The 26,725-nt window shown below is 41.2% G+C and overlaps 3 protein-coding genes across 3 annotated transcripts; 1 reads left to right on the plus strand and 2 right to left on the minus strand.

Moving 5' to 3' along the window:
• On the minus strand, positions 8,676-12,172 carry LOC109231716. The gene is made up of 5 exons (XM_019397356.1): positions 10,951-12,172; positions 10,575-10,753; positions 9,778-10,470; positions 9,480-9,601; positions 8,676-9,363 (listed from the first exon to the last, which is right to left on the minus strand). The coding sequence occupies exons 1-5, from the start codon at positions 12,170-12,172 to the stop codon at positions 8,676-8,678; spliced, it is 2,904 nt and encodes a 967-aa protein (XP_019252901.1).
• LOC109231717 (acid phosphatase 1-like) lies at positions 14,711-15,765 on the plus strand. Its single transcript, XM_019397357.1, has 3 exons — positions 14,711-14,722; positions 15,042-15,268; positions 15,397-15,765. The coding sequence occupies exons 1-3, from the start codon at positions 14,711-14,713 to the stop codon at positions 15,572-15,574; spliced, it is 417 nt and encodes a 138-aa protein (XP_019252902.1). The 3' UTR covers positions 15,575-15,765.
• On the minus strand, positions 17,045-18,692 carry LOC109231363 (leucine-rich repeat extensin-like protein 4). The gene has a single exon (XM_019397006.1). The coding sequence runs from the start codon at positions 18,468-18,470 to the stop codon at positions 17,244-17,246; it is 1,227 nt and encodes a 408-aa protein (XP_019252551.1). The 5' UTR covers positions 18,471-18,692; the 3' UTR covers positions 17,045-17,243.

Genomic DNA, 26,725 nt, shown 5'->3' on the forward strand with positions numbered 1-26,725 from the left:
TTCCCCCCTCATATATAAAGGAGATCCTTGTCACTTTGTAGACATCTGATACTCCATATTCAATACAAGAACATTCTCTCTGCTCTCTAACTTAACATATTCTCTTGAACTCATTACTTCCATTTATTGCTTGTATTCATTGTGTTCTATTTATTGTTCTTCATTTATTGCTTATCATTGAACATAAAGAGCCATCGCCGTAACTCTCATAAAGTGTTAGTCTTCCCTCGATCGTTCTAAGCCGGTCGCCCAACTCGACCCCGAGGCCTTATAAACGACAGCTCGAGGCCCCAATCTCCAACTGTTTGGTTCGATTATCATACCGTCTCTAAGTTGCAATCTTGGTTTCTAGTCTTTTACTTAGTATCCATTGCTTAACAACTAGCATAAAAATAGATCTTGTATTTTTAGAAAAAAAAAATCAAATTTAATTGTAATTACCATTTTCACGCTAAACAGAAAACTTAGCATATAACTGACTGTCTCTTAGAGTCTGGAGAACGACTCGAAGATGCTGCTCATGCTCCTCTCGGCTGCGAGAGTAAATCAAGATATCATCAATAAAAACAATCACAAAGGAATCTAGATAGGGCTTGAACACCCGGTTTATCAAATCCATAAATGCTGCTGGGGCATTTGTCAACCCAAATGACATCACTAGAAACTCATAATGCCCGTACTGAGTGCGAAAAGCTGTCTTAGGGACATCGGATGCCCTAATCCTCAACTGATGGTAGCCAGATCTCAAATCAATCACCGAAAACACCTTGGCACCCTAAAGCTGATCAAATAAGTTATCAATCCTCGGCAATGGATACTTGTTCTTGATGGTGACTTTGCCGATAATCTATGCACATCCTCATTGATCTATCCTTTTTCTTTACAAACAACACTGGCGCACCCCAAGGCAAGACACTGAGCCTAATGAAGCCCTTATCAAGCAAGTCTTGCAACTGCTCCTTAAATTCATTCAACTCTGGCGGGGCCATACGATATGGCGGAATAGAAATGGGCTGAGTGCCCGGAGCCAAATCAATGCAAAAGTCAATATCCCTGTCGGGTGGCATCCCCAGCACATCTGCAGGAAATACCTCTGGAAACTCCCAAACAACTAGTACAGAATCAATTGAAGTAACCTCACCACTAGAATCACGAATATAAGTCAAATAAGCCAAACACCCCTTCTTAACCATACGCCGAGCCTTCATATAAGAAATAACTCTGCTGATAGAATGACCAAGAGTCCCTCTCCACTCCAATCGAGGCAACCCCGGCAAAGCTAAGGTCAAGATCTTGGCATGACAGTCTAATATAGCATGGTAAGGTGACAACTAATCCATCCCCAACATGACATCGAAATCCACCATATCGAGAAGTAGGAGATCTATACTAGTCTTAAGACCCCCAATAACAACCACACACGAACGATAGACACGATATACAACAATAGAATCCCCTACTAGCGTGGACACATACACGGGAGCACTCAAAGAATCACGAGGCACAACCAAATATGAAGCAATATAAGATGACACATAGGAGTATGTAGACCCTGGATCAAATAGAACCGAAGCATCTTACTGCATACTGAAACCGTACATGTGATAACTGTATCAGAGGACTCAGCCTCAGGCCTGGCTGGAATAGCATAACATCGGGGCTGGGCCCCACCACCCTGAACCATATCCCTAGGATGACCTCCTACTGGGTGGCCTCCACCTCTAGCGGCCTGACCTCCACCTCTAGCGGGCTGACCCCTACCCCTGGCTCCCTGACCCCTACCTCTAGCTGGCCGGGCAGGCGGTGCTGGAACCATAGCATGAGAACTCTGCTGCTACGACTGAACACCCACTAATCTCGGACAGGTCCTCCGGATATGCCCATACTCACCACACTCAAAACATCTATCTGAATACTACTGCTGCGGAAACTGAGAATGACCTTGACGGGCCGACTTACTGCGATAATAACTCCAAAGAGGAGGTGCTCTGATGGGAGCTGGAGGGGTACTATAAGCTGGCTGCCCTGAAGGAGGTACATAAGGACCACGACCCCTTGAAGCTCCATGGGATGCCTAAAGCGCTGAATGAAAAGGCCTGGGATGATGGCCTCTACCAAAAGTACCTTGACCTCCAGATGAGGTCCCAATGAATCCACCGGAGTGACGAGGCCTCTTATCAGACCCCTGACCACTCCCCTAAGCTAAAACCATCTCGACTCGCCTGGTCACATTGGCTACATCTTGGAAAGAAATCTCACTCCCTGTCTCCTTAGCCATCTGCAATCTGATAGGCTGAGCAAGTCCCTCAATAAACCTCCTCACCCTCTCTCTCTCTCTCGGTGGGAAGTATAAGAAGAGCATGACGGGCCAAATCTACAAATCTAGTCTCGTACTGAGTGACCGTCATAGAACCCTGCTGAAGGCGTTCAAACTGCCTCCGATAGTCCTCTCTCTGAGTAATAGGAAGATACTTTTCCAAGAATAGCTACGAGAACTGGTCCCAAGTGAGAGCTCGTGACCCTGCTGGTCTAGCCAAACAATAATCTCTCCACCATTTCTTGGCGGAACCTGACAGACGAAAAGCAGCAAAGTCGACCCCATTGGTCTCCACTATCCTTATTTTCCGTAGAACCTCATGGCAACTGTCCAAATAGTCCTGGGGATCCTCTGAAGATGTACCGCAATAAGTAGTAGTGAAAAGCTTGGTGAACACGTCCAACCTTCACAAAGTATTCGAAGACATAGCTGATCCATCACCGGTCTATGCTACAACGCTCGGCGGGACTACCCCAACTGGCTGAGCTGCTAGAGTCTGAAACTGGGGAGCCATCTGCTCCGGAGTGTGAGTAGTGGGAGTCTGTGCTCCTCCCCCATACTGAGAGACGTCTGGTGCTATAGGAAGTATGTCGGCCTGAGTAACACTCTCCATGAGGCCCACTAGACGGACCAAAGCATCCTGAAGTATCGGGGTAGCTATGAACCCCTCTGGAACCTGAGCTGGGCCCGCTGGAACGGTCTGGGCCGGAACCTCATCATCAAACTAAACTTGAGGCTCCGCCGCTGGTGGTGCTGCTGCTGCTCGAGCTCTAGGCTGAGCCCTGCCCCTGCCTCGGCCTCTAGCACGGCCTCGGCCTTGTCCTCTGCCCCTCGTAGGAGCTGCCACTGGGGGCTTGGGCTGTTGATCAGTTGATGAAGCGGTACGTGTTCTCGCCATTTGCGACAGAACAGAGTAGAACTTCAATTAGCATTGAGAGATCAAACCGTACGATAGAGATGAATAGAAGTGAAATTGTTCCTAACTCAGTAGCCTCTAGGGGATAAGCACAGACGCCTCCGTACTGATCCCTCAGACTCTACCAAGCTTGTTCGTGAATTGTGAGACCTAGGCAACCTAGTGCTCTGATACCAACTAGTCACGACCCGAATTTCCCACCTTCGAGACCGTGATGGCGCCTAACATTGCACTCGCTAGGCAAGCCAACGCTATAGAACATTACACCTTTTTTCTTTGTTCATTTAATAATTAAAGTTTAATAAAACTAAATCAGCAGAAATAAAAGCGAAAGTGCATGATTTATCTAATTACCCTTATACTATTAACAAAAACAAAAGTAAATACCACCCAGAAGCTGGTGTCACAACTCACGAACAGTCTACGAAAAATACAAGTAATGGTTTGAAAGAAAATATATGTCTCGGAGAATGTAAAACAGAAATGAAGCAAAGATAGGAGGGGACGCCAGGTCCTGTGGATGCCTGCAGGTCTACCTTTGATCTCCTGAATGTAGTAATAGCAACCAACCTCTCTATCAGCCCTGACGGCCAGACCTCCTACTGGCTGGCCTCCACCTCTAGCGGCCTGGCCTCCACCCCTGACGGCCTGACCTCCACCTCTAGCGGGCTGACCCCTACCCCTGGCTCCCTGACCCCTACCTCTAGCTGGTTGGGCAGGTGGTGCTGGAACCATAGCACGATAACTCTGCTGCTGCGACTGAACACCCACTAATCTCGGACAGGTCCTCTAGATATGCCTATACTCACCACACTCAAAACATCCATCTGAATACTGCTGCTGGGGAATTGAGAAGGACCCTGACGAGCCGGCTGATCGCGATAATAACTCTAAAGAGGAGGTGCTCTGATAGGAGCTGGCGGGGCACTATAACTTGCCTGCCCTGAAGGAGGTACATAAGGACCACGACCCCCTGAAGCTCCATAGGATGCCTGAAGCGCTGAACGAAACGGCCTGGGATGATGACCTATACCAAAAGTACCTCGACTTCCAGAAGAGGTCCCAATGAATCCACCGGAGTAACGAGGCGACCCCTAACCACTCCCCTGAGCTAAAACCATCTCGACTCGTCTGTCCGCATTGGTTGTATCCTGAAAGAAATCTCCTTCCCTGGCTCCTTAGCTATCTGCAATCTGATAGACTAAGCAAGTCCCTCAATAAACCTTCTCACCCCCTCTCTCTCTCTCTCTCTCTCTCTCTCTCTCTCTCTCTCTATCGATCGAACGATCGAAATGATTGTTACTTCCCTTTTAATTTGCTGAATTTTCTCTTTTCTTTCATATGCATTTTTTGGTTATCGCTATATGTTTGGACTGGTTGGATTGCTTAGTTACTCCCTCCATCCCAATTTATGTAATGTTGTTTGATTAGGCACAGTGTTTAAGAAATAATAAAAACTTTTGAAACTTGTGGTTTAAATTAAATTGTAGATATTTGTGTGCCTGCAAATCATCTCATTAACGACAAAATTAGAAGCTTGATTGTTTCTAAATATAGAAATATGTTATTTTTTGGGACCGATTAAAAAGCAAATACCATCACATAAATTGAGGTGGAGGCAGTACTGATTAAACAACATGCTTTATTACTATACAAAGGGAGTTTGCATTAGAAGTCCTACCATTGGAAAATTAGAGTGAAATGAATTTTTCTTTAAATCCCTTTTGTTAATGAGTTTGAATAGTTTCAGTTTCCGTGTAATTTGTGCTCTGGTATAGTGCTGTTGGTTTCATTTAGTTTGTAAAAACTTGCTAATTCTAGGGATATATTTGACTTGGGGAAAGATAGCATTTACCATTAATTCACATCAACAACAGCTAAATGTGAATAAATAAGGAATCCTTTAGCGATCATGCCATTATGTGTGATTGGGAAACTTAGGCAATATTATCGATAGGTTGCTGCATAAATACATAAAATTGGCCTCAATGAGATACTCATGCATGCTTTTCCTTTTTTGGAGCTTGTAAAAATATGTGCTTTTCGACAGAGTTTTTGACAATTAACAAACTCAAAAGAGTGAAGTTCCATTTTGTTGGTCTTTCTTCAAAGATCACCTGTCTTGTAAAGTTGTGAAAATTCCTTCTTCTGCTTTCATGTCCAACCGTCTTCTTTTGCTAGGAAAAGCTTATATGCTTGATGGTCTCCATGAATACCAATATGCCATATTGAAGTAGATCACTAGGCATACCAAAATATACGAAATATTCATTTTATTTTTTGTGGTGATTATGAATCTTGTAACTCTTAGTTGAGCATCCGCTAGTACTTTACAAGTATCCTCTGCAAGATAAATTATAACTGTCAAAGTACTGGAGCATGCACATCTGAATCTAATCATAACAAACAAGTGTGACAAAACTTTAGGAACTCTGACTCCATCTTCATTCTATAACCTTTGTTTATCAAGCAATCATGCAGCAACCACTCGCTAGAGTCTACACACACAGAAAATGCAAAAAAGGAACAGCCTATTGGTTTCTGTGCACTCACTAGTTAAAGACTCTCAAAATTTCCAATCCACAGTTTTTTTTATGTGAAATCGCTGATCCATAGAGCCATTCAAACAGGTTGAGCAGTGTTATTTTGCAGCTTCATGCAGTAGCTTCTTTTATTATCTATTTCTTTGCTAGGCTAGCCTGAAGGAATTCGAGGTGAAAACTAGACTCCATTGATGCAATTGGAAGACTTAGTTGTAGTCCCTTGAAGCTATCCTTGAAAATTTTCATCTTTTTGAAAGCAGTAGCAGTGATTTTTATCCAATTATGTTCTCTCGTAGAAGCATGGTGATTTGATTTGTCAGAGTTTTTATTTTCTATTTGAATTTTCCTAAATCATAGAATGCAAATACAATTTAATTAGTTTCGGTATCCTTTTACTGTGAACCTTAAATAGTAATGGTTTGAGATGTTGTCTACTTGGCTTGAGATGACTGCCTAAGCTTCTTTCTGTGTTGATAGTAGACTAGTGTTTATCAAGGATCAAGGTGTATATTGAATTTGGTTAGAGTGTAACATGCTTGAAGTTTCTAAACAATATAAGCTTCAACTTGTTTTCTGTACCTGGCACTTTTCCTAGTTTCTGTTTTGTGGAAAAGCTTTAGGGATACTCCATTATGCCTCTTTTAACAATTAACCATAGGATGGAAGAGTGCTATGTCATGAGGTAAACTTCATAAACACGATCCACTGTTTAGCCTAGAATACTTGGTATTCTACTTGAGAAAGAAGTATATACTACAATTTGTGTACTTTCTTGAGGATTACTCTGTTTTATTGCTCTTGTACATTCCAGTTTTGAACTATTTATTTAAGCCCAAAGAGCCAAAGTTATATTGAAGTTTTAACCCCTTCGTTTCATTGTTCATAAATAAGGATGTTTTCCATTTAAAGTTGAATTCCACGTGATACTGCTAACCAAGAAGATTCTAGTTATTTAATGTAGTTTGGCTGACAGAGGGTCAGTTTAGATGTTCTGATTTAGAATAGATTGCACTTTGAACTTTTACTTGCTTGTGGCATTCTAATCATACAGCTCATTAGGTCTCTATGGCAATGATTATTTAATCTCGTGCATTGGGGAGATATGAAATGGTTAGTGATGGAGAAATTCATTACCTGCTGAAGCAGTTATCAGTTTGTTTTCCTTTTTAAGATTTAGCGTTTAATCCATTATGCTTTAGAAGTAAGATTCCATTCGGTCTGGTGTGGTTAATAATTATTTAGAAAAGGATTTCATTTGGTTTGGTCAATCGCGAAAGTAATTTAAGAAGTTATATGGTACTCACTTTAAAGTTCTATAATTCTAGAACCCGCAACAATAGAAAGTCCTGTCGTTTTAGCGAGTTCGAGTTCAGGCAGGCGTTTATGGTAAAACTGGGAATAGGGTTGGCAGTTACTAGAATGTAGCTTTATTTGGCTGCTTTTTGTTCTGTAGTTCTACTTATCCGCACTCTTGTTTACTGGATAAACTAAATACTTTTCTAAAAAGTATTGGATAAACTGCGGAAGAATATTGTCAAAATTAAAGTGTGGACCATTCCCCTTGTTTGTCACGAAAAGAACAGAAGAAAGTGTGCCTCTTGTTGACGTTGATGCATAAGTATTTGAAGTCCAGTTGAAGACAGTGTTATCAAAGGATCGTTTAAAGTGTACCAAAGACCCTGAAATTAGGCGCAACATGGGCTGGGTGTCTCGCCTCACTTGGACTGCGTTCCACAAGGTACAAAGGTCTGTGCCTCTTTGTGCATGAACTCTGTCTTGAAGAGGGCAGTAGTAAACAATAAACATATCTGAAAAATTATAGACGTTATAAATGAATATCCAGTAATTAAGAATAGGGAATTGAGAAATTTATTATAGAGAACTAGTCATAAAATTCGAATTAGAAACTTAAAATTGCATCTTTGCATCTATCAAAATTCTTAAAAATGTTTTCTGAACTTGATTGGTATGGTTTTTACTTAGTATTCAGTAAAAATAGAATGGTTGAAACCGAGAAGTGGTATGAAATTTTATATGATGGAAGATACCTACCAATGTAATAGTCAAATTCTATAAACATTAAGTAGACCAGCAATGTTATATGAGAGTGAATGTTGGCCGCTAAAGTTAAACGTTTCCACAAAATTAGTGCCGCAGATATGCAGTCATACGAGATTAGACAAAAGATGCAAGTAGCACACATTGAGGACAAAATAAGAGAAGGTTGCTTAAGATGGTTTTGTCATGTTCGAACTCCTATATCGACCTCCAGGTACACCAGTTAGTTGGTGCAAAAGCATGGTGGATGGAATTGTTAAAACCTATGTTGCTCGGACTCTCCGAAAATATCGATGGGTGCGTGTCGGATCCTCCAATAGTAGTGTATTTTTGGAGGATCCGACACGGGTACTGCAGCTGTTTCGGAGAGTCCGAGCAACATAGGTTAAAACTGGACAAGGTAGACCCAAAATCACACGAGGAAAGTAGTCTCAAATGAAGTGATATTTTTTGGAATCCATGCAGGCCTAGCAAAAAATATGATTCAATGGAAGAAAAAGATTTATATTGGGTGATACCAATTAGTTGGGATTAAGCTTTAATCATGTTAATACATTTACTTTAGGTCCTATTTTTTTGGAGTCTTTTAGTTATCTCAAATATTTATGTACTAGTAGAAAATATATAGAACTTTTAATACTTGTTATTTTTTATTTTTTTAAAATAAACTACCCAGATGGAGGTTCTGGGTTATGTTGTATTTCACAAAAACGAACATGAGGGGGGCATAAACCGTACCTCGGAAACAATACAACAGGGGTGATGCCATCACCCAATAAAATGAAGCAGGACTAAGAAAACAAAAACACACAGGTCCTCACTCCAAACACTATATACAACTCTAGCTAACAAAGAAATTAGATTTTTCACACTTTGTTCTTATTGTGGGCAGCTGCCATTTATCAAGAAGGAATACACTTTTAGCCTTGTTTGGGAGTTGTTGGAAGTTCTGGAAAATCTTGGCCTGATTGGAAGTAGCAACGAGTTTAGCCAGACAATCAGCTACCTGGTTACCCTCCCTAAGGCAGTGTTGCACGCAGACATTAGCATCATTTATGGAGTTGATGATATTGTCCACAATCTGCTTAATCTTGAGGTTGTTGGCCTCTTTCTTTGTCAACATATTTTCAACGATCAGAGAGCCAAGTTCAAGAACAAAATTAGTGAACCCATGATGGCTACACCATTTCACTCCAAACTCAGCTGCAAGAGCTTCAGTCATATTGTTGCTATTACTCTGTACATTGACTGAGAAAGCCATGATTAAGTCACCATTACTGTTTCTCACAATACCCCCAATACCTGTCGTGCCAGTTTCTTTGATGAAGCTCCCATCGGTATTGACCTTGATAGTATCTGCCAAGGGTGTTTGCCATCTAACTTGCTTCCAGGTTTGAACCGGCTTGAGTTTTTCTATCTTATCACAATAAGAAGGCCACTGGACCTTGCTATCAATACCAGGAATCACCTTCGCAATTGCCTGCTTTATGATCCAGACTCCTTGGTACTTCATAGCGTTGTGGTTGAACCTGTTCTTGTTGCCATATCTATATGAGGTCCATTGCTTCCAAATTTCCCAGCCTATGATAGTAGGCGCAATCTGCATAATCTGTTTGTGTATGTGTTGGTAGTTTTTGCATCCCACCATCTCTTGAAGGTTCCAATAATAGGTTCGAGTTGATGCTTCATTCCCAGAGGTTTGCCTATTTCATTCCATATGAACTGTGCTGCATCACTTCCATTGAACACATGATGCATGGTCTCAATCTGTGCATGATTACAACAAAAACATCTAGAAACAATGTTAGTACCAAATTTGCTAATAGTGTCATCAAAAGTGAGTCTTTTCTTGAAAATCCTCCAAGTTAAAAAAGAGCATTTAAAAGGGATAGAACTATGCCAAACCTTACTGATGAACTATGCAGAGTTATTGGAGAACAAACCATTTTTAGAGATATTCCAAATTGGGAAATCATCAGTGTTGCTTTACCCACTGTGTTCTTAGAGATAGTGTCAATAATATGGGCAGGAAGAGTATCATTCAGCTTTATAGTATCCCATGTCCCATTGCAAATATAATGCTTGGCTTGAACTTTAGCAGATTTTCTTTGATCCTGAACAACCATGGCCAAAGCCCCATAACCTGTCCAGTTGTCCCACCAGAAACTCGAGTTTCCTGCTTGAATTTTCCAGATGATGTTAGGCTCAACCTTCTTCTTAATCTTCATCATACTTTTCCAGGCGTGAGAGTCAGAGGAGATAGGAATTTTGGCCACAACATGGGCTCTCTTACAATATTTATTCCTAAGGAAGGTGGTCCAAAGAGAGGGTTGGGTTCTAAACCTCCACCATCTTTTAATGTTAAGAGGCTCCGTAATATCTTCCATCCTTCTAATACCCACACCACCTTCCTCTTTAGGCAAACAAAGGTTCTTCCGAGCACTCCAGTGATAGTTATTTTTTCCTTCGGAAGTTCCCCAGAAGAAATTAGCAAAATGTTTCTCCATGAGTTTGGGCACACTTTTAGGGGGATTCAAGGCACATAGAATATATATGGGGAGAGATTGTAAAACGTGTTTAATAAGGATCAGCTTGCCCCCATAGGAGAGCATTTTACCCTGCCAAGCATTAAGCCTCTTCACAATATTAGACAACATACCATCGAACAGAGTAGTATTTTTCCTTCTTTGATAAATAGGACACCCCAGATAGTTGAAAGGGAAGCTTTTATCCATAAAACCTGAAGCATTTCTGATCCTGTTAATCCTGCTAGCTGAGGTGTTAGGGGCAGTGATGAAGAAGCTTTTTGCATCATTAACTTCTGGCCTGAAGCATTCTCATACCTCCTAATCACCTTCTTGATAAGCTTAATGGTCTTATTGTCCCCTCCAATGAAGATAACAATATCATCGGTATAAGCTAAGTGGTTAATAATGGGGCATGTACAATCCATAGTGAAAGGAGTGAAATTGGTCATACCAATGAGACTGTTGAGAGATCTGGAAAAAATTTCAGCTCCAATAATGAAAAGAGATGGGGATAATGGATCCCCTTGTTTGAGCCCTTGAGAAGAGGTGAAGAAGCCTTTTCTAGCACCATTAATAATGATAGAATACCAGACATCATCAACAGTCTAAAGATTAGGTCAATCCATTCTTCATTGAAACCAAACTTCCTCATAACTGCCATAAGAAAGATCCATGACATTCTGTCGTATGCTTTTGCCATGTCAAGTTTCATAATGATGTTGCCACCAGTGTTAACCTGTTTAATATTCTGGACAATCTCTTGAGCAAGCAGAACATTTTTAGTAATAGTTCTCCCTTTGATGAAGCCGCTTTGATTCTCGGATATGATCTTGTTAAGCAAGGGATTGAGCCTGCTAGACAATATTTTAGAAACAATTTTGCAGGAGAAATTACTCAGACTAATTGGCCCGAGGTCTGAGAAAATCGTAGGAGATTCCACTTTTGGTATAAGAACCAAGCAAGTATGTGAATAAAATTTGGTAAGCCTTCTACCATTGAAGAAATCTTGGACAAAATCCTGCACATCATCTTTGATAATATTCCAACATTTGTGATAAAAAGTCCCATTGTAGCCATCTGGCCCCGCTGAGCTAGAAGAACTCATGCTAAACACATGTTCCTTGATCTCCTCATATTCAGGTATGGCACTGAGGTTGGCATTGTCCTCCTCAATTATGCAGCTGGGGATGTAGTTAAGAATGTCTTGATCTCTGAAATCATGATACAAGTTGAAAAGGTGTTGGAAGTGATGGACCGCAGCTTTAGCAATGTTATCTTCCCCTTGGATCCAGTTGTCTCTATGATTCTTAATTCGATGGAGCTGAAGTTTCCTTCTTCTATCTCTAATCACACTATGAAAATAAGTGGTATTGGAGTCACCATCCTCAAACCATCTCGATTTAGCCTTCTGTTTCAGCAAAGTATCTTGCATTCCCATCCACCTGATATACTCAACATGCCCTTTGTTTAGCTCTTCTCTGGATGGAGCATTATTATTGAGAAGGTCAAGTTCCTCCAGTTCTTGCATCTTTGCTTCCCAGATGTTGACTTGATCAAAAACATTACCAATGACTTCTTTAGACCAGTGGGTAAGCTTCCTACTTAAGAGCTTCAATTTCTGTTGTAGCTTCCACATAGGATTTCCAGTAATCTGAGTGTGCCACACTTCTTCTACCAACTGCAAAAAATCTGGTTGGTCCGACCAGAAATCAAGGAATTTAAAGTATTTGATTCCATTATGTTGGCTATTATAGCTTTTAACAAGAAGAGGTCGATGGTCGGAGCCAGTTCTAGCCAGATGCCTCACCATGTTATGTTGAAAAAGTTGAGACCATTGATCGTTAATGAAGACCCTATCAAGTCTTTTCCAAATTCTTTTTCTCGGCTCCCAATTGTTACACCATGTGAACTTGGGGCCGACATACCTCAGTTCGACAACCTCACACGCAGCCATACGATTGCTGAAATCAAGACTTTTATACATTCTATGAGGTCTACCCCCTTTGTTCTCTCCAGGATCCAAAATAATATTAAAATCACCACCAATGCACTATGGCCCGGTAATCTGACCATGAGCCAAACCAAACTACACCACAAATCTTTCCTTTCAATTGCAGTGCATTTTGCATAAACAACAGTAAGAAAGAGATTGCAATTGGCATTGGCATAATTAATCTGGATAGTGATCTGTTGGTCGTCATTAGCAATAACACTAGTCTGATAATTACCAGACCACATAAACCAACTTTGACCATTAGTGTTGGAGATACAGTGTTGTAAGCCAATATACTTCATGTACCTTTCAATTTTGTTCATGGTGATGAAGGGTTCTAAGATAGCAACGAATTCCACCTTGTTGATGATCATAGGTTTTTTTAGCCTTTGAATGGCATTTTTAGAATCCACACCTCTGATATTCCAGAAGATGGTGTTAATCATGGAAAAACCAGTGGGGGATTAGTTTTTGTTCCTTCCATCACCTGGAAGGTTAGCCTTGACTTTGTTCTTCTTCCCATTTTTTTTGTTTCTGTCCTTGCCATTTTTAACAGGAGAAAAGCCATCCTCATTAGCCTGATTCTTTTGTTCTGTTTGAAGTAGCTCTTCAGGGATGGTAACTGTGATTCTATTTGGAGAGGTGACCTCAAAATGTTGCTCCGCTCCCTTCCTTTCCTGTTCTTCCTCTTGTTGCTTTTGTGCTGGATCCCAATTAAGATCAACCACCAAGTCAAGCCCTGGCATGGCCTTAATCTCAGATGGTATGCTTGAGGACCCCTCTGAATTTACATGGGCCGTGTTACATTGCCTCTGCCCCTCTACATTTGCCTCATTTCATGGTTATTGGTAGAGTCTTGGACGACCTCATTAGAGCTGTAGGCTGCATCCTTCTCTGAACACATGCTTTCAGTAGTATTTTCCTGCCGGCCATTAGCATCTATGTCTTCATTGGGTCATTCTTAAGGTTCCCTGCTTGTTCCTTTTCAATCTCTTGTTCATGATGCTGCTCAATAACCCTTGCCAAATTACTGCGTCCTTCTTTCTTTTTACCTGCTGGTTGCTGGATGATGGGTTTGAATACCACTTTGGATTTTTTCTTAGGGAGCCTCTTTTTCTTGCCCGCCTTCTTCTTTTTAGAAGCCCTTGCATTGATGGTTTGATTTTGCTGCTGCACGCTCTGTTCTTCATTGTTCAATACACTTTGATTGTTGCTATTATAATTGTTTCCCATTGTTTCACTGTTGTTGCTCTGGTTTGCCAAATTTTGTTCTGCTTTTTTCTGTCCATTGTCTTCATTTGTTTTTTGCTTGCTCCCCTCTTCTTTCTCCTCTACTTTTTCATTTTCCATCTTATCCTTTCCCTGTGTTGCTTCTTCTTCTCTAGCCTCAGCTGCCTTCTTCCTTTCTAGAACACGACAATTGATTATGTTGTGACCAAGTTTCTTGCAGAACCTCAGTACTTAGGTATGCCCTCGTATTCTAACTTTGTACAAACCTGTCTGAGGTGAGTTATCATGAATGCAGCCCACATAAACACTTTCAGGTTGAGGCTTAAGCAAATCGATTTCAATTCTAACCTTAGCCATACTCGGTCTAGTCCTTCCCCTAGTCGCCAGATCCATTTCAAGCGGGGTGCCAATAGAGCTAACCACTTGTTTTACATAATGCCAAGTATGCATATGAAAAGGAAGACCATGAAGCAGGACCCATGCCGGAGCAATTGGCAAGTCTTCTTCGGGTTTAAAGTCCGGCGACCACTTCTGTAACCACATCTGCTGGCCCTCAATTTCAATAACTCTTCTATACCATACTGTGTTAAAATCTTCCTCGTTAGTGAAATCCAGAAAGACATTAAAGTTGTCGTAGACCCCAATTTTAGCCGATCCCTCGAGAGAAATCAGTTCCTTGAATTTTGACCTAATTCGATCGATTTGGGGTCTTGGTCTTAGGAATCTGCCAACGATAGTGAATTTGCATTCAGTTGCCATTACACCATAGTAGTCGATGCTTGAAAGAGCACCGCCGGCATCCCGTTGTGAGTAGAATGAGTAGCTATTACCGATTCCCGTTTCTGACAGATTGCCGTCGAAGATGAGTTTGGAAGAGTGGTGGCTTTAGTAGCATATGAAAGTTTCCCATCGTTTCCTTCTAGAGGTGGTTTCGCCATTTGGTGGGTTGTTGTTTGCCCATCCAGACGTGCCGGAATGACGCCGTCCGGCGGGTCCATACGACGGAGCGTGAAGGAAACTAGCGAGGTTAACTAGCCGTTGTGGGTTTTCTAGAGAGAAAGTATTTTATTTAGTTCTCCTTTTACTTATTATATATAATAAAATATTAGATTGTTACGAGCTTAAATGGAGGGACAGGTAAGTGAGGATACATATAGCTTATCCCAACTTGCTTGGGATTGAGGTGTTTATTGTTGTAGTATATTTCACTGGGTATGGTTTTTTCAATTTCTTTGTCCATATAATTGTTGTTTGTATTTATAGTTTTTCGCGTTTTATATATGTATATTGATTTGTGCTTTTCTTCATTAAGAATCAAGCTTTAATTGAGCTCTTTGCTTAAAGCCCCTATAGACATTACTTTTCTAGGCTTTCGCTTTGACGACAGTAGTTGAAGATCCACTTTGCCATCATTTGATTCTTTGTTGTTATTGTGTTGTCCTGTGGTTGATCACATTTTGCTGCTGTATGTAGATCGGAGATCTTTGATGAAGTCGCCTTTGACAAATGGGTAAATGAAGCAGAAGCTCCTGCTATTCCTGCAAGTTTAAAACTGTACAAGGAGCTACAACAGCGAGGATTTAAGATATTCTTGTTGACTGGTCGGAGTGAATTTCAAAGGAATTATACAGAAAAGAATATGGTGTATGCTGGATACAGCAATTGGGAAAGACTTATTTTGAGGTATTCAAACAACTTTGATATTTTTATATAGTGTTCCTTTATTTGGAATTGGTGCACAGGTAGTTGTATGAGTAAATGTTGGGCCAAATAACTTTAAAAACTGTGGCTGAACATTTGCGATGGAACAGGGGACCTTCCGATAATGGTAAACTGGCAACCCAGTATAAATCTGAGAAAAGAAAGGAGTTAGAAGATGAAGGTTACAGGATTCATGGGAGCTCTGGAGATCAGTGGAGTGACTTGAACGGTTTCGCTGTTGCCAAAAGGTCCTTTAAACTTCCAAATCCCATGTACTATATTGCGTGATGATAGAGTTGTCTAAAAATCTGTATTATGAGCTTTGACAATTGACATTGCAATTCGTTCCTTCTACTGAACTTGTGTATAACATTATTCTAACACATTTCACAAAATGTGGAAGTCTTGTTCAATTGGAATTGATCTCTTTTACTAATAATTGTAAGCCTCCATGGATTTTAATATTTCAACTTGGTGCATGATTTTGATTTTCTTTGGAAACATAAAGGAAAATGTTACTAAAATTAGTGTTTCTATTTTCTGGGAGTCATTGACACATCTGTAGAATTATTATATTGGTGAACTCTAAGTCACGGTTACAAGCATTAAAACAACCTCTTTGCAGAAATGCAGGGAAATGTTACATATAGGGTAAGCGAAGGTAAATTCTTCATCTAGCCATGCTTTAGTTTCAGTGTTCTTGTGATATCATTTGCGCAGAATTCTTTAAGAACAGTGGCCATTTGAGCGCTATCTGATCTCAATCAGTCCTCTTCTGCATTGAATGGTAGAAGCTGGTTGAATACCAAGCAACACCGTTTTGAAGATGAACCCATCATAGGATCTTGGTCCAGCCTCCTACGAGGATCCCGTATCCAGCAACCCAACCTATCAAAGAGCGTGAAAGCCCCTTGACAAGGTTGGAGCTATAAAGCTTATCTTATTTATTACAGTATTATTAAAAAGGGAAAGCACAATTTACCTTTCTGGAAGAAAAAAAAAAAAAGGAAATGAACCACACCATATGATCCATTTTTGGATAACCCTATACCTAAGACTTGAATTTGATGGAACAAAATGCTATTGTCCTGTTGCTAATAACAGCCTTTGCAAAAACATCACATGGAGGACCCTGCAACTTTCCTTGCTTTAGGAAACTGAAAAGGATCTGCTAATAGACAGGTGATTTTGGGCCTCTTACCATGAATTGCTTTGCTTGGTATTTTGGGGTCTGGAATTCTGGGTTTTGGGCAGTAGCAAATCCTCCGTCGTCCTAAATCATGTACTCACAAATTTGAGAAAATGCCATTCAGTAATCAATTCAACTGTTCCTCACGTGAAACTTTTTTCTGTAGGTCACTATGTTTTCTTTCTATCCTTTCTAATTATAATTTTTCTCCATGTTCTTGAAGGCTCAACCATAATAAATGCTCTTCAAGTCCACACCACACATACAGTAACACAACATTGGATGTTTGTTGAGTAATGTGACACCCAACCATTTTATTTGTTGTTGTTAGTTGTGGTACTTAGTACTACAACCATTTCACGATATAATACAACAAGAGTTACGCCTCAGTCACAAACAAAGTTGAGATTCGGTATTATGAGAATTCATCATGAATTGACAAATCTTACGCTGACTGCCAGCCTATCGCATTCTCCTCCTTTATTCGAGCTTGGGACCGACAATGTGAGTAAGATATGATAAAGCATGAAACATCACTTAGCAAGCTATTAAAATAATGAACAGATCTATATCCAAACTATTAATTACTTGACTTTGAGCAATAAATTTGTAGCTACAAGTCATAACTTCTCTATGTTATAATGAAAAACAGCCAGCACATACTAGCCTGTTATCCAACAAACATAAAGAATATTGGTCAGAGTGCCCAGCTTTCACTTCCAAAATCCCAAATTAAGAAAAAAAAGTTAAATTTTATAAAAATCAAAATCAATGAGAAGGAGGTGTTGAAACAGTTTCTTCTTCACTAATTATTGATCCACAAACAAGAGGCTTAGCTGAAGGTATTCTGAAACAACTAAGACTACCACCAGGAATGAGAGAACACTCTGGTTGTGGCCTTTGCATTTGCTTACCTGGAATACAATTCAATGAGAAATCAAACCCCACATTCCTATAGGGAAGTTTGTCACAATCTTGGCTCAAACCAGAGAAGAAATTGTAAGTAAGAGTCAAATTGATAAGACTTCTCAATGAACAAACCAAGTCTGGTAAATCCCCAGAAAGCTTGTTGTGTGCTAAGTTGAGTACTTCAATGCCACTCAAACAAGAAAGTGTATCAGGCAAATGTCCCATTAATGAATTGAAACTCACATCCAACACTTGTAAATCTGTCCACATACCAACCCCTTCTGGAATACAACCAGTTAACTGGTTATTTAGGAACAAAATCTCCTTAATTCTTGGACCCATGTACCCCAAACTAAATGGAATGTTTCCAGTAAACTTGTTATTAGCCAGATTAATAACTGAAGATGGAGAATTCCCTAAATTCTGAGGAAGTTCACCATCAAACTGGTTGTTATTAAGAAAAATAGCATCAAGTTTTTTGTTGAAAAGATCCTCTGGAATTGGCCCTGAGAAACTGTTAAATCTGAGGTCTAAATAAAGAAGATTTGGGATGAGTAAAACAGCAGTAGGAAATGTACCAGAAAAATGGTTATTACTGAGGTCTAACTCAGTAAGAGAAGTAAGGTCTCTAAAACTTTGTGGAATTGGCCCTGAAAATCTGTTACTGTTGAGATGAAAAATGGACATTTCTGCTAAAAAGGACAGTTCTTTAACAAGAATGCCTTGTAAATTTGCATGGTTTAGATCAATACCTGCAACAACTGAAGTTGGGTTGCCCATATAATCTTGAGATTCTGAACAAAAGATTCCTTTATAAGCACAAACATTTGTACCAACCCAACTATTCAAGATTCCCAAAGGGTCATCTGTAATTGCTGATTTCCATGTTTGAAGAGCAGTGTAAGCTTTGTTAATATCAGAAGAAGTAGGACTTGGGCTGTTAATTCCTCCACCAATCCAAACGCCCCCACCCCCCACCCCACCACCAACACCTACCCCCATACCAACACCACCACCTACACTCATTGCAGCTTCAGTGACAATGATTTTGTGAAGGAGAAAAACCAAAAACCAAATGTTGCCCATTTTTGAAAGAACTTTTTGATGGGGTTTTCTTGCTAGGTTGTGCAAAATATGGTTAAGTATAGCATTGAATAAAAGATGATGTGGAATTTATTGTTAGCTTTTGAGTGAAGCTTTTATTGTACTATTTGGTATTGGTATATGAACAGCATTACATAATAAATGTCTTCTCTTACACTATACATCAAGTTGAATTTCTCTTTCCATCCATTCTGTATATGCTTCACTCGGCAATATTGCAATTATTATAAAAATGCCTTTTTGTCAATGTACAAAAATTGACTAGTCATTAAGCAACTGTTCATGATAATGAAATTCCGGACTTCCTGTTAAGTAAACATTAAATTTTATAAGAAGATGGGATTTTTGCAGCCTTTCACGGCTACGTTTGTTGTGAGATAGATTTATCTAACAAAAGAAATGAGGTAATGCAGGTAATACCATTACGGTTCCCAATGATTATTAGACAGCAACCTTATTCTAAAGTGAGTGTTATGTGTGATAAGAATGTGTCACCAAAACTTAAAGATAAATTTTATAGTGGTTGTTAGACCTGCTATGTTCTACAGCACAGAGTATTGGCCAGTCAAGCACTCTCATATTCAAAAGATGAAAGTTGCGATGAGGATGCTGAAATGGATGTGTGGGCATACTAGGAGATATAAGATTATGAACGAAAATATTCGGGATAAGGTGGGAATGGCCCCGTGGCTGACAAGATGAGGGAAGCGAGGCTAAGATGGTTCTAGCATGTGAAGATTGTTTACTCCTAAATTGGATAACAATTATATTTGTACGCAGTTATAAGGATACGTGGTTTAATTCAACACAAATAATCAAGAATATTAGATAAACAAGTTAAAGATGAAATAAATGATCAAACCAGTTGTAATATTATGGTCGAGCCTGAACTTAGATGGAACAGTGACTTCGTCCTCGATTGGACCCTTCGTTCGAGCCAGTTGTGAATGAAGAACAAAACAATTGAATAAGAACTTTAGCAATAGTTAAAAGACAGAAAAGTAAATTTGTATTGCTTTAATTTGCGCGCTACAGTATGTCCTGCAAAAAAGATAAACTTTCCCTTTATATAGTAGGAGAGTTTCATCCCTAGTATAAGTCTAAAAAAGGTAAAAATCTTCATTTCTCGTTAATTACTGGTCCATAACTGACATCGAGCGAGATCCGTGCCGTGATATCAGGTTAGGTGCGGATATCACGTCCCTCTATCCGTCGTGTGTAACCGTTTACCGTATTTTCCGAGGTCTTAGAACTTGCTCTGGGCCCGGGACGCGACGCTTTATCATACCCGATGTTGAGCACATCGTTCACCTTTTATGGATTTCGAGACAAAGGGCTCCCAACCTCAGTTTCATTCTCGTACGTCCATGCCCTTCTTTTGTTTTCTTCACTGAAAAATCGGGGTATGCATTATCCCCGATTTCACCCGTATACAGATAGTCCCCTCGTTTTCCGGAGAGTAGGTTTACCGAAACGATAGGAAACAACAGATAGACCTCGGTTCCTTCCTTCGTACGTTACAATTGAGATGACGGGTAAATTGGAATGTCCCATCAGTCGCATCGTTCTTACTTCGGACACGTGTCTGTCGCCAACTGGCTGCCTTCGAATGCGAAGCGTCGTGCATTTATTGTTTTCCTCTATAAAAACTTCGACCTTTTTCACTTCTTCCACTTTCCGATTCTAGATTTTACCCTCGAGCTCTCTAACAACTTTTAACTTCTCAAAATCTTCATACATTGCTCTTTGAACCTTCAAATCTTCATCTTTAATCCTCACACATTTTCTTTGAATCTTCAACCCTGACCTTCATACCTTCATACCATCTTCGAATCTTCATATTTTCTTCAAACCTTCATATTTCCCATATTACAATGGCAAAAACCTCCAAGTTAGTGCCTCAGCAGGCCGCTCCTTCATCTTCCCACCCGGACACAGATGCCGAGGTGGCCGTTCCCGAAGTGGCTCAGGAGCCCCCCATGAAGAGCTTCGTACCTGGGGGTTGCTCTATCGGGAACGACATCAACGTCGAAAAGGCTCTAGTCAACAGGACCGAGGCGAGGAAGCATGGAGATACATATGCTCTGTTATTGAAGAAACCCTACCCATAATTCGAGCGGACTGTAAATGGAAGGGTAAGGATGTGGTCGTCCCCAGGCCTAATTACGACATCACTATTCATGTGAAGGGGTATTTAAGTGTTTACACTTACCCCTTCACGCTCGCCCCGGTAGACCCCATAGTTCTTGCTTTCTGCAAAAGGTACGAGATGTGCCTTGGGCAAATCCACCCGTCCTTTTGGAGGATTGTGATCCTTTTACGCCATTTCGTGAATAATACCGAAACCCCTCGGTTCACCCTCGACCATCTACTACGCTTATACAGTCCCCGAATCTTCTGAGGGAGGCTGATCAAGCTCGTCTGCCGGGCAAGCAAGGCTCCGTTCTTGAGTATCGACGAGGAACGAGATCGAGGATGGCAGGGGAGGTTCGTTCGGGTGAAAACTGAAGACCTCATCCCTTCCGAGTTCCTGCCGTTCCCCGAGGAGTGGAATGTATCCCGTAAGTATTGTCTTTCTTGAGTATTCATCTCCTTTTAGTCTTCCTCTTATTGCCCGTGTTTGTTGTCGTGCGGCTGTTGCCTAAGTTCCTAATGCAATCCCCCGTTTCAAGGAGTGGATCGAGGGGATCTGCAAACAGATGCCGTATTCTGAGCGCACATGGGGCAAGCTCTCGAAGGGCAAATAGGAGGCCCGATCCCATGGTGAGGTTCTTTCCTGAATAGTTACCTCCAAGTTTTTATCTTACACAGTGCTAACTCTTTTTCCTTTCTTACGGGTATGCCTAAAACCATAAAACTTAGGCCGTTTGATGAGGACAAGGATCCGTCTTTGCTGGCTGAACTCTCCGTTTTAGGGCAGCCTGGGTTTGCCGCGAAGGAGGAGAAGAAGAAGAAGAAGAAAAGAAAGTTCTCGGATTCCCTGAATGCCAAGGCGAAGAAGAAGAAGGTGACCATCCAGGTCCGGAAGCCCAAAAAGAGCACCAAGTCCAGGGTGCCGGACCCTCTCTACCGGCTCAGGGACGAGCCTGAAGACACGACCTTTTTATTGCTCATGGGTCGACCCTTAATGAGGGGGAGCAGGCGACGATCGAGAAATACGACCATGAGATCGATCCCCCTCTATCTCGGGAACCAAGGGAGAGATAGAGGTTGCAGCCCTCCGGGAAGCTGCTCATGTCCCGAAGGAGGCAGCGGTGTCACCGACATCGTGGAGACACCCTCCTATACTGAATCCATGCTCGAAGAGGCCCAAGTGGGCAAAGAGAAGTCAAGTGAGGTGGCGCAGAGCCTAGACGACGCCCTCAACACGTTCTTCAGCGGCATGGATATGGCCGCACTAGAGAATTTTTCCAGGCTTGGTCACCTGGTGGTCCCGAAGAAGGATGTGCCATCGGGAGCGGGTGGCCGAGTTTGAGCCCAAAACTAGTAATGCAATTTCCTGCTCCAAGCGTGGACCCCGAGCGCAAGAGAATGGTCGTTCTTATAATCCTGGAGGATGCCCGGGTCCTGTTTGCTCCAGTAGGCGTAGCCAACTACCTTCGATGCCTGGTGACCGAGGAGGATCCGACAAAGATGAACGAAGTGGGTACGTCGAGCCTCTTCAACGAGGCGCAACAGGCGCTGAACCAGGTAAGCGTCAGCCCTTTGTACCCTTTTATGGATCTCACTTTGGTTTTTGATGTGCTCTACTAACTTAATTGTTTTTCAGGCTTCAGTGCTTCATTTTGAGAGCTTCCTCTGCTAGCGCTTAGAGATTAGCCAGCTCGAGTTTGAGCTCAAAGAGCAGGTCCGGAAGAAGGACATGTATAGGGCTCTTAGTGAGCAGCAGGACGAGGCCCTCAAAGACCTCCCGATTCTCCAGGCCGAGCTGGAAAAAGCTCAGAAGGAGGCCTCAACCGTGAAGCAGGAACACGCCGACCTGGTTAAGAAGGTAAAGATCATTGTGGATAAAAACGAGCAGCTAGTCAGGGTGACTATCAACACAACTTCGCAAGTCCAAGAGAAGAAAGACCCGATTGACCAGCTTCGGGCCGAGATGGATGAGGTCAAGGCCACGACCGAATGTGGAAGGGCAAGATGGACCTGCTGGTTTCGAAGAAGGAAGCTGAAAAAGCGGATCTGGTATCGGTCGAGAACCAACTTCGGTTGGTGAAGGATAAAGCCGATAAGTGGTCTCGGCTAAATGATGATCTTCGGGCATAACTGAGCTCGAACGTCACGGATTAGGATGCTCTCGAATAAGAGTATGCCACACTGAGGTCCAAATTGGATGCAACCTCTACTGACGTCGAGGAAATGGTAGCCCATTATAAGGCCGATGTGGTGGTAGTCGAGGCCCGCTTAAAGACGAAGATTGAGTATATAAAGCGGCTACTCCGAAGAGAGACCCTCGAAGAGATCCATGCTCGAGGTTTTGACCTATCGGCTGAGATTGAGGAAACCAGGAGACTCGAGGCCGAGGCAAAGGAGCTCTACGATCCTGAGGGTCCCAAAGGCTCCGAGGGTTCCGAGGGCTCCGACGTTTCTGGCAATGAATCGGGCCCCGGTGAAGGCCTGGTGTAGATGCGTTAGTATTTTTGTAGTTTTTCCTTATGTATATCTTTTTTTGTTTATTTTGAGGCCGTTCTATCGTGCCTTTGTAAATATACTTTAGAGTATATAAAATTTTCCCCTTTTTGGCAATACCGTGTTTTTACTTTTCCAACATCTACTTGCAATTTTCTATTTGTGTAATGTTTTTAATGCCTTAGAATAAAGTCTGATGTAACTTTCGGAGCATCCATTTTTCGAAGGTCCGAAGGGAGCCTGACTTCGATGCAACTTCGGTTCATTTGTGGCTTCGAATCCTTGGTAAAACCGAAGGATTTTAAGATTCTTAGGTGTTTTTAGACGATGTTTTTTGCCGAGGGTAACCTTTTAGTAGGTTTTGATTTTTCGTAAGGGCCTTACTTTCTGGTTATGAACTTCGGACGTCTCCGAGCCATTTTTAGGGAGGCCGTAGCCTTTCATGTTTGGGCACCGCCTAGTGGGTTTGGTGCCTCCGAGATTCGGTAGCCTTGTCGTCCGAATTTTCATCGAACGACAATCCCCAAGTAGGGGACAGTCCCCGAGCAGAGGGTAGCCCGTGGGCTTTAAGATCCAGGATCGAAGAAGCAAAATGCGTATTAACAAAGTGTAAGGAAAGTACATATTTCTTTATTGCTTAATATGCAAGGTACATTGATAATAGGCTACATAGACGATATTTACACCCTAATTATACCATGCTTTATTGTTGTTTTATAGACTAAATGATAACAAAATGCTCTAATTGGTGCTCTTTTGCGGTGCAGGGACTAATCCAAGTTAGAAAGAACTATGGAGTGTTTTGGAGTCAATAATGTGAAGAAAACATCCAATCAAGTAGCACCCGAGCGGAAAGAAGCAAAAAGTGGACTGGGGTTGAATCCACCGCGACCGTGGTGGGACCGCGGCAGGCCACAGACGCGAGGCAGAATGTTTGGCTCTCACCGCGGTTGCGCCGCGATCGCGCCGCGGCCGCGGTGAACTGTGCAGTTGCCCAGAACTTGTGGGACCAAAGTGTAACTCGGAGAAAACTTATTCCAAACCCTTATAAACTCAAGAAGCTCGCCCAAGAAAATTAAAAAAAGCTTGTTTTTAGACCTAAGGAGGCCAAGGAGACCGGAGATTCGACCTAAGGAGGCAAGAACACAATAGGAGCAAGGCGGGGAATTCTTCTACGAGTTTTTCCTTCCTCTTCCTATCTTTTATTGTTGGTTATGACTTTTAGTATTGTAGTTTTACATACTATTATGAATAGCTAATTCGTTTTCTAGGATAAATTCTTGTTATGTTTTTATATAATTGAGCCGTTGGATTTCTCTACTTGTTCAACTACGTATTTATTGTTGTTGATTGAATGGCCATCAATCGACTGTGCCTATTTAGTGTGTACTGCTCGAGAGAGAGTACATATTTAGGTAGTTGTTGAACAATGTCACTCCTAACGTATGCGAGAAATCAATATATTGGGTTTAAAGGTAGGTTTAGAAATAACAAAGCCTTGAGGTGGTCATAATGAGCGGTTAGATAAAGCCAACTATCGTAGTTCGAGAGAATATGTCTAGTAAATTGTTGTAGTTGCTCGAGAGAGAATTACGACACCTAAAGTGCTCACGATCAGTAGAGAATACATCGGCGAAATTGTAGGGAACATAGCTGTAAGGATTCCGACAATTGGGGAAATCATAACTCTAGATCTCCTTAATTTAGTCTCCAACCCTTTGTCTCGTTAGTTGATAGTTTTATCGCTTTGCAGTATTTGCTAGTTAATTAGTTAGAAATATAAATCTCAATCTTTATAATTTAGAAAATTGTTCAAACTTGTCTTCTTAGTGATATTAAACAGATATAGCTAAGCTTTAGTTCTCTGTGGGATTCGACTCTGGACTTTTAGATCGGAATATATTTGCAGTGACCGCTTATCCTTTTTAGGACTAGAGTTGGGCGTGATCAAATTTTGGCGCCGCTGCCGGGGAACTAACGGTGTAGTTGTAGTTGTATATATTGCTAGGGTTCAAGTTTGAACTTTTATTTTATTTTGTTTTTTTGTATTTTTTTATAGTTGTTGATTTGAGAAACATGACATCTTGGAATTATGGGAATTTAGGTGTAGATAATTCTACTATTAATCCTCATACATATTGTGAAGGAAACCACTCAAAATTATCAAAATATTCTCGAGAGCGAGTTATGTGCACCAATTCAATCTTATTTGTGGAATGTGTGTGGTGGTAAAAATGGTCACTTTTATGGTTGTGCTTATATTTCTTATCTTCCCCCAACCCCTTATTATGATGGTTCTACCTTTTCTTGTGAAGTTAACAGGAACAAAGAACCTGGGGATGCAGACCTGAAGGAGATCAATGATATGTTAAAGTGCCTTCTGAAACAAAATAATGAAAAACAATTGCAGATAGAAAGGCAAGAGGCAACTATTCGCAAGTTGGAGGCTCAATTCAGTCAAGTGGTTGGAGCTTTTAATGCTCAACAAGCCAATATTGAGGATAGTAGCCAAGAAGAGCATGAATTTGAGGTGTTAATTGGGGAGGTCAGAGTAGAACATCAACAACCTAGCCAACTACAATTTGAGGATGTCAATGTTGAAGAAGTGAGACTAGAGCCAGCCAAGGACTTTGAGGATATAAATTTTGTTGACTCTAGTATCACTGATGTTGAGGATGTTGAAAGTCCTGAAGTTCATATGTTTGAGCGCATTGGTCCACACTCCAAGCATTTTTCCACATTATGTTTGGATGATGATATGGAAATAGAGTCATCTGAACCAATTGAAGAGTCAATGAATGAGGAACAAGGTGCATATATTCTGGAATTCTTCTTGCCAGAAAGTCAGGATTACATACCTCATACAAAGGCCAAGTAGTGCAGAATACTACATTATTTCCTTGGGCCAGTTAGATTCGTTCCACCGCCCCATGACCATAATCATAAGCTTGAATCGAAACTTGGGGTTCAATTCATAAGCTCGAGGTGGAGGCAAAAAGTGATTCACGTCGTGCCGCGATGTTAAATCAAGCACTTGTTGGGAGGCAACCCAGCTTTATTTTTTTAATTTTTAATTTAGTTTATTTATTTATTTATTATTGTATTATTCTTGTAGTGTCGATTTTTGATTTCTAGGAACATGAAAGCAAAGCTATTGGAAGGATGCAACAACAAACCAAAGGGTTGGAACTAAGTGTGAGGTACCCGCACGAAGGACCAAGCTTGGGAGAAGTCTGAGTACCCCATGAGTTGTTAGTGCTTCGGCCTTTGGCCTACCATGGAGTCTCTTTTATCCATTTATTAGTTATGGTGTGCATTGGGGACAATGCACAATTTTAAGTGTGGGGTGAGGAGATTGTCTGGGTGACTTTCTATGCTATTTTAGTTGTGTTAGTTTGACTTTCTATGCTATTTTAGTTGTGTTAGTTTAATTGAATAATTTTTTTTAAATAGAAAAGATTGGACTTTTCCCGACGATGGATCTATTAGACAATTTTCTTGAGGTATTTAAGTCTAAAGAAAAAGGACAAAAAGATTTTCTTTTGTTAGGTAGTGTAGCAATTCCCCCTTGGTTTTTCTTTGTGCCGCGGTTCTTTTCCAAGGGTTTTGTT

The sequence above is a fragment of the Nicotiana attenuata genome, chromosome 8 (genome assembly GCF_001879085.1).
Source record: "Nicotiana attenuata strain UT chromosome 8, NIATTr2, whole genome shotgun sequence".
Classification (NCBI taxonomy): domain Eukaryota; kingdom Viridiplantae; phylum Streptophyta; class Magnoliopsida; order Solanales; family Solanaceae; genus Nicotiana; species Nicotiana attenuata.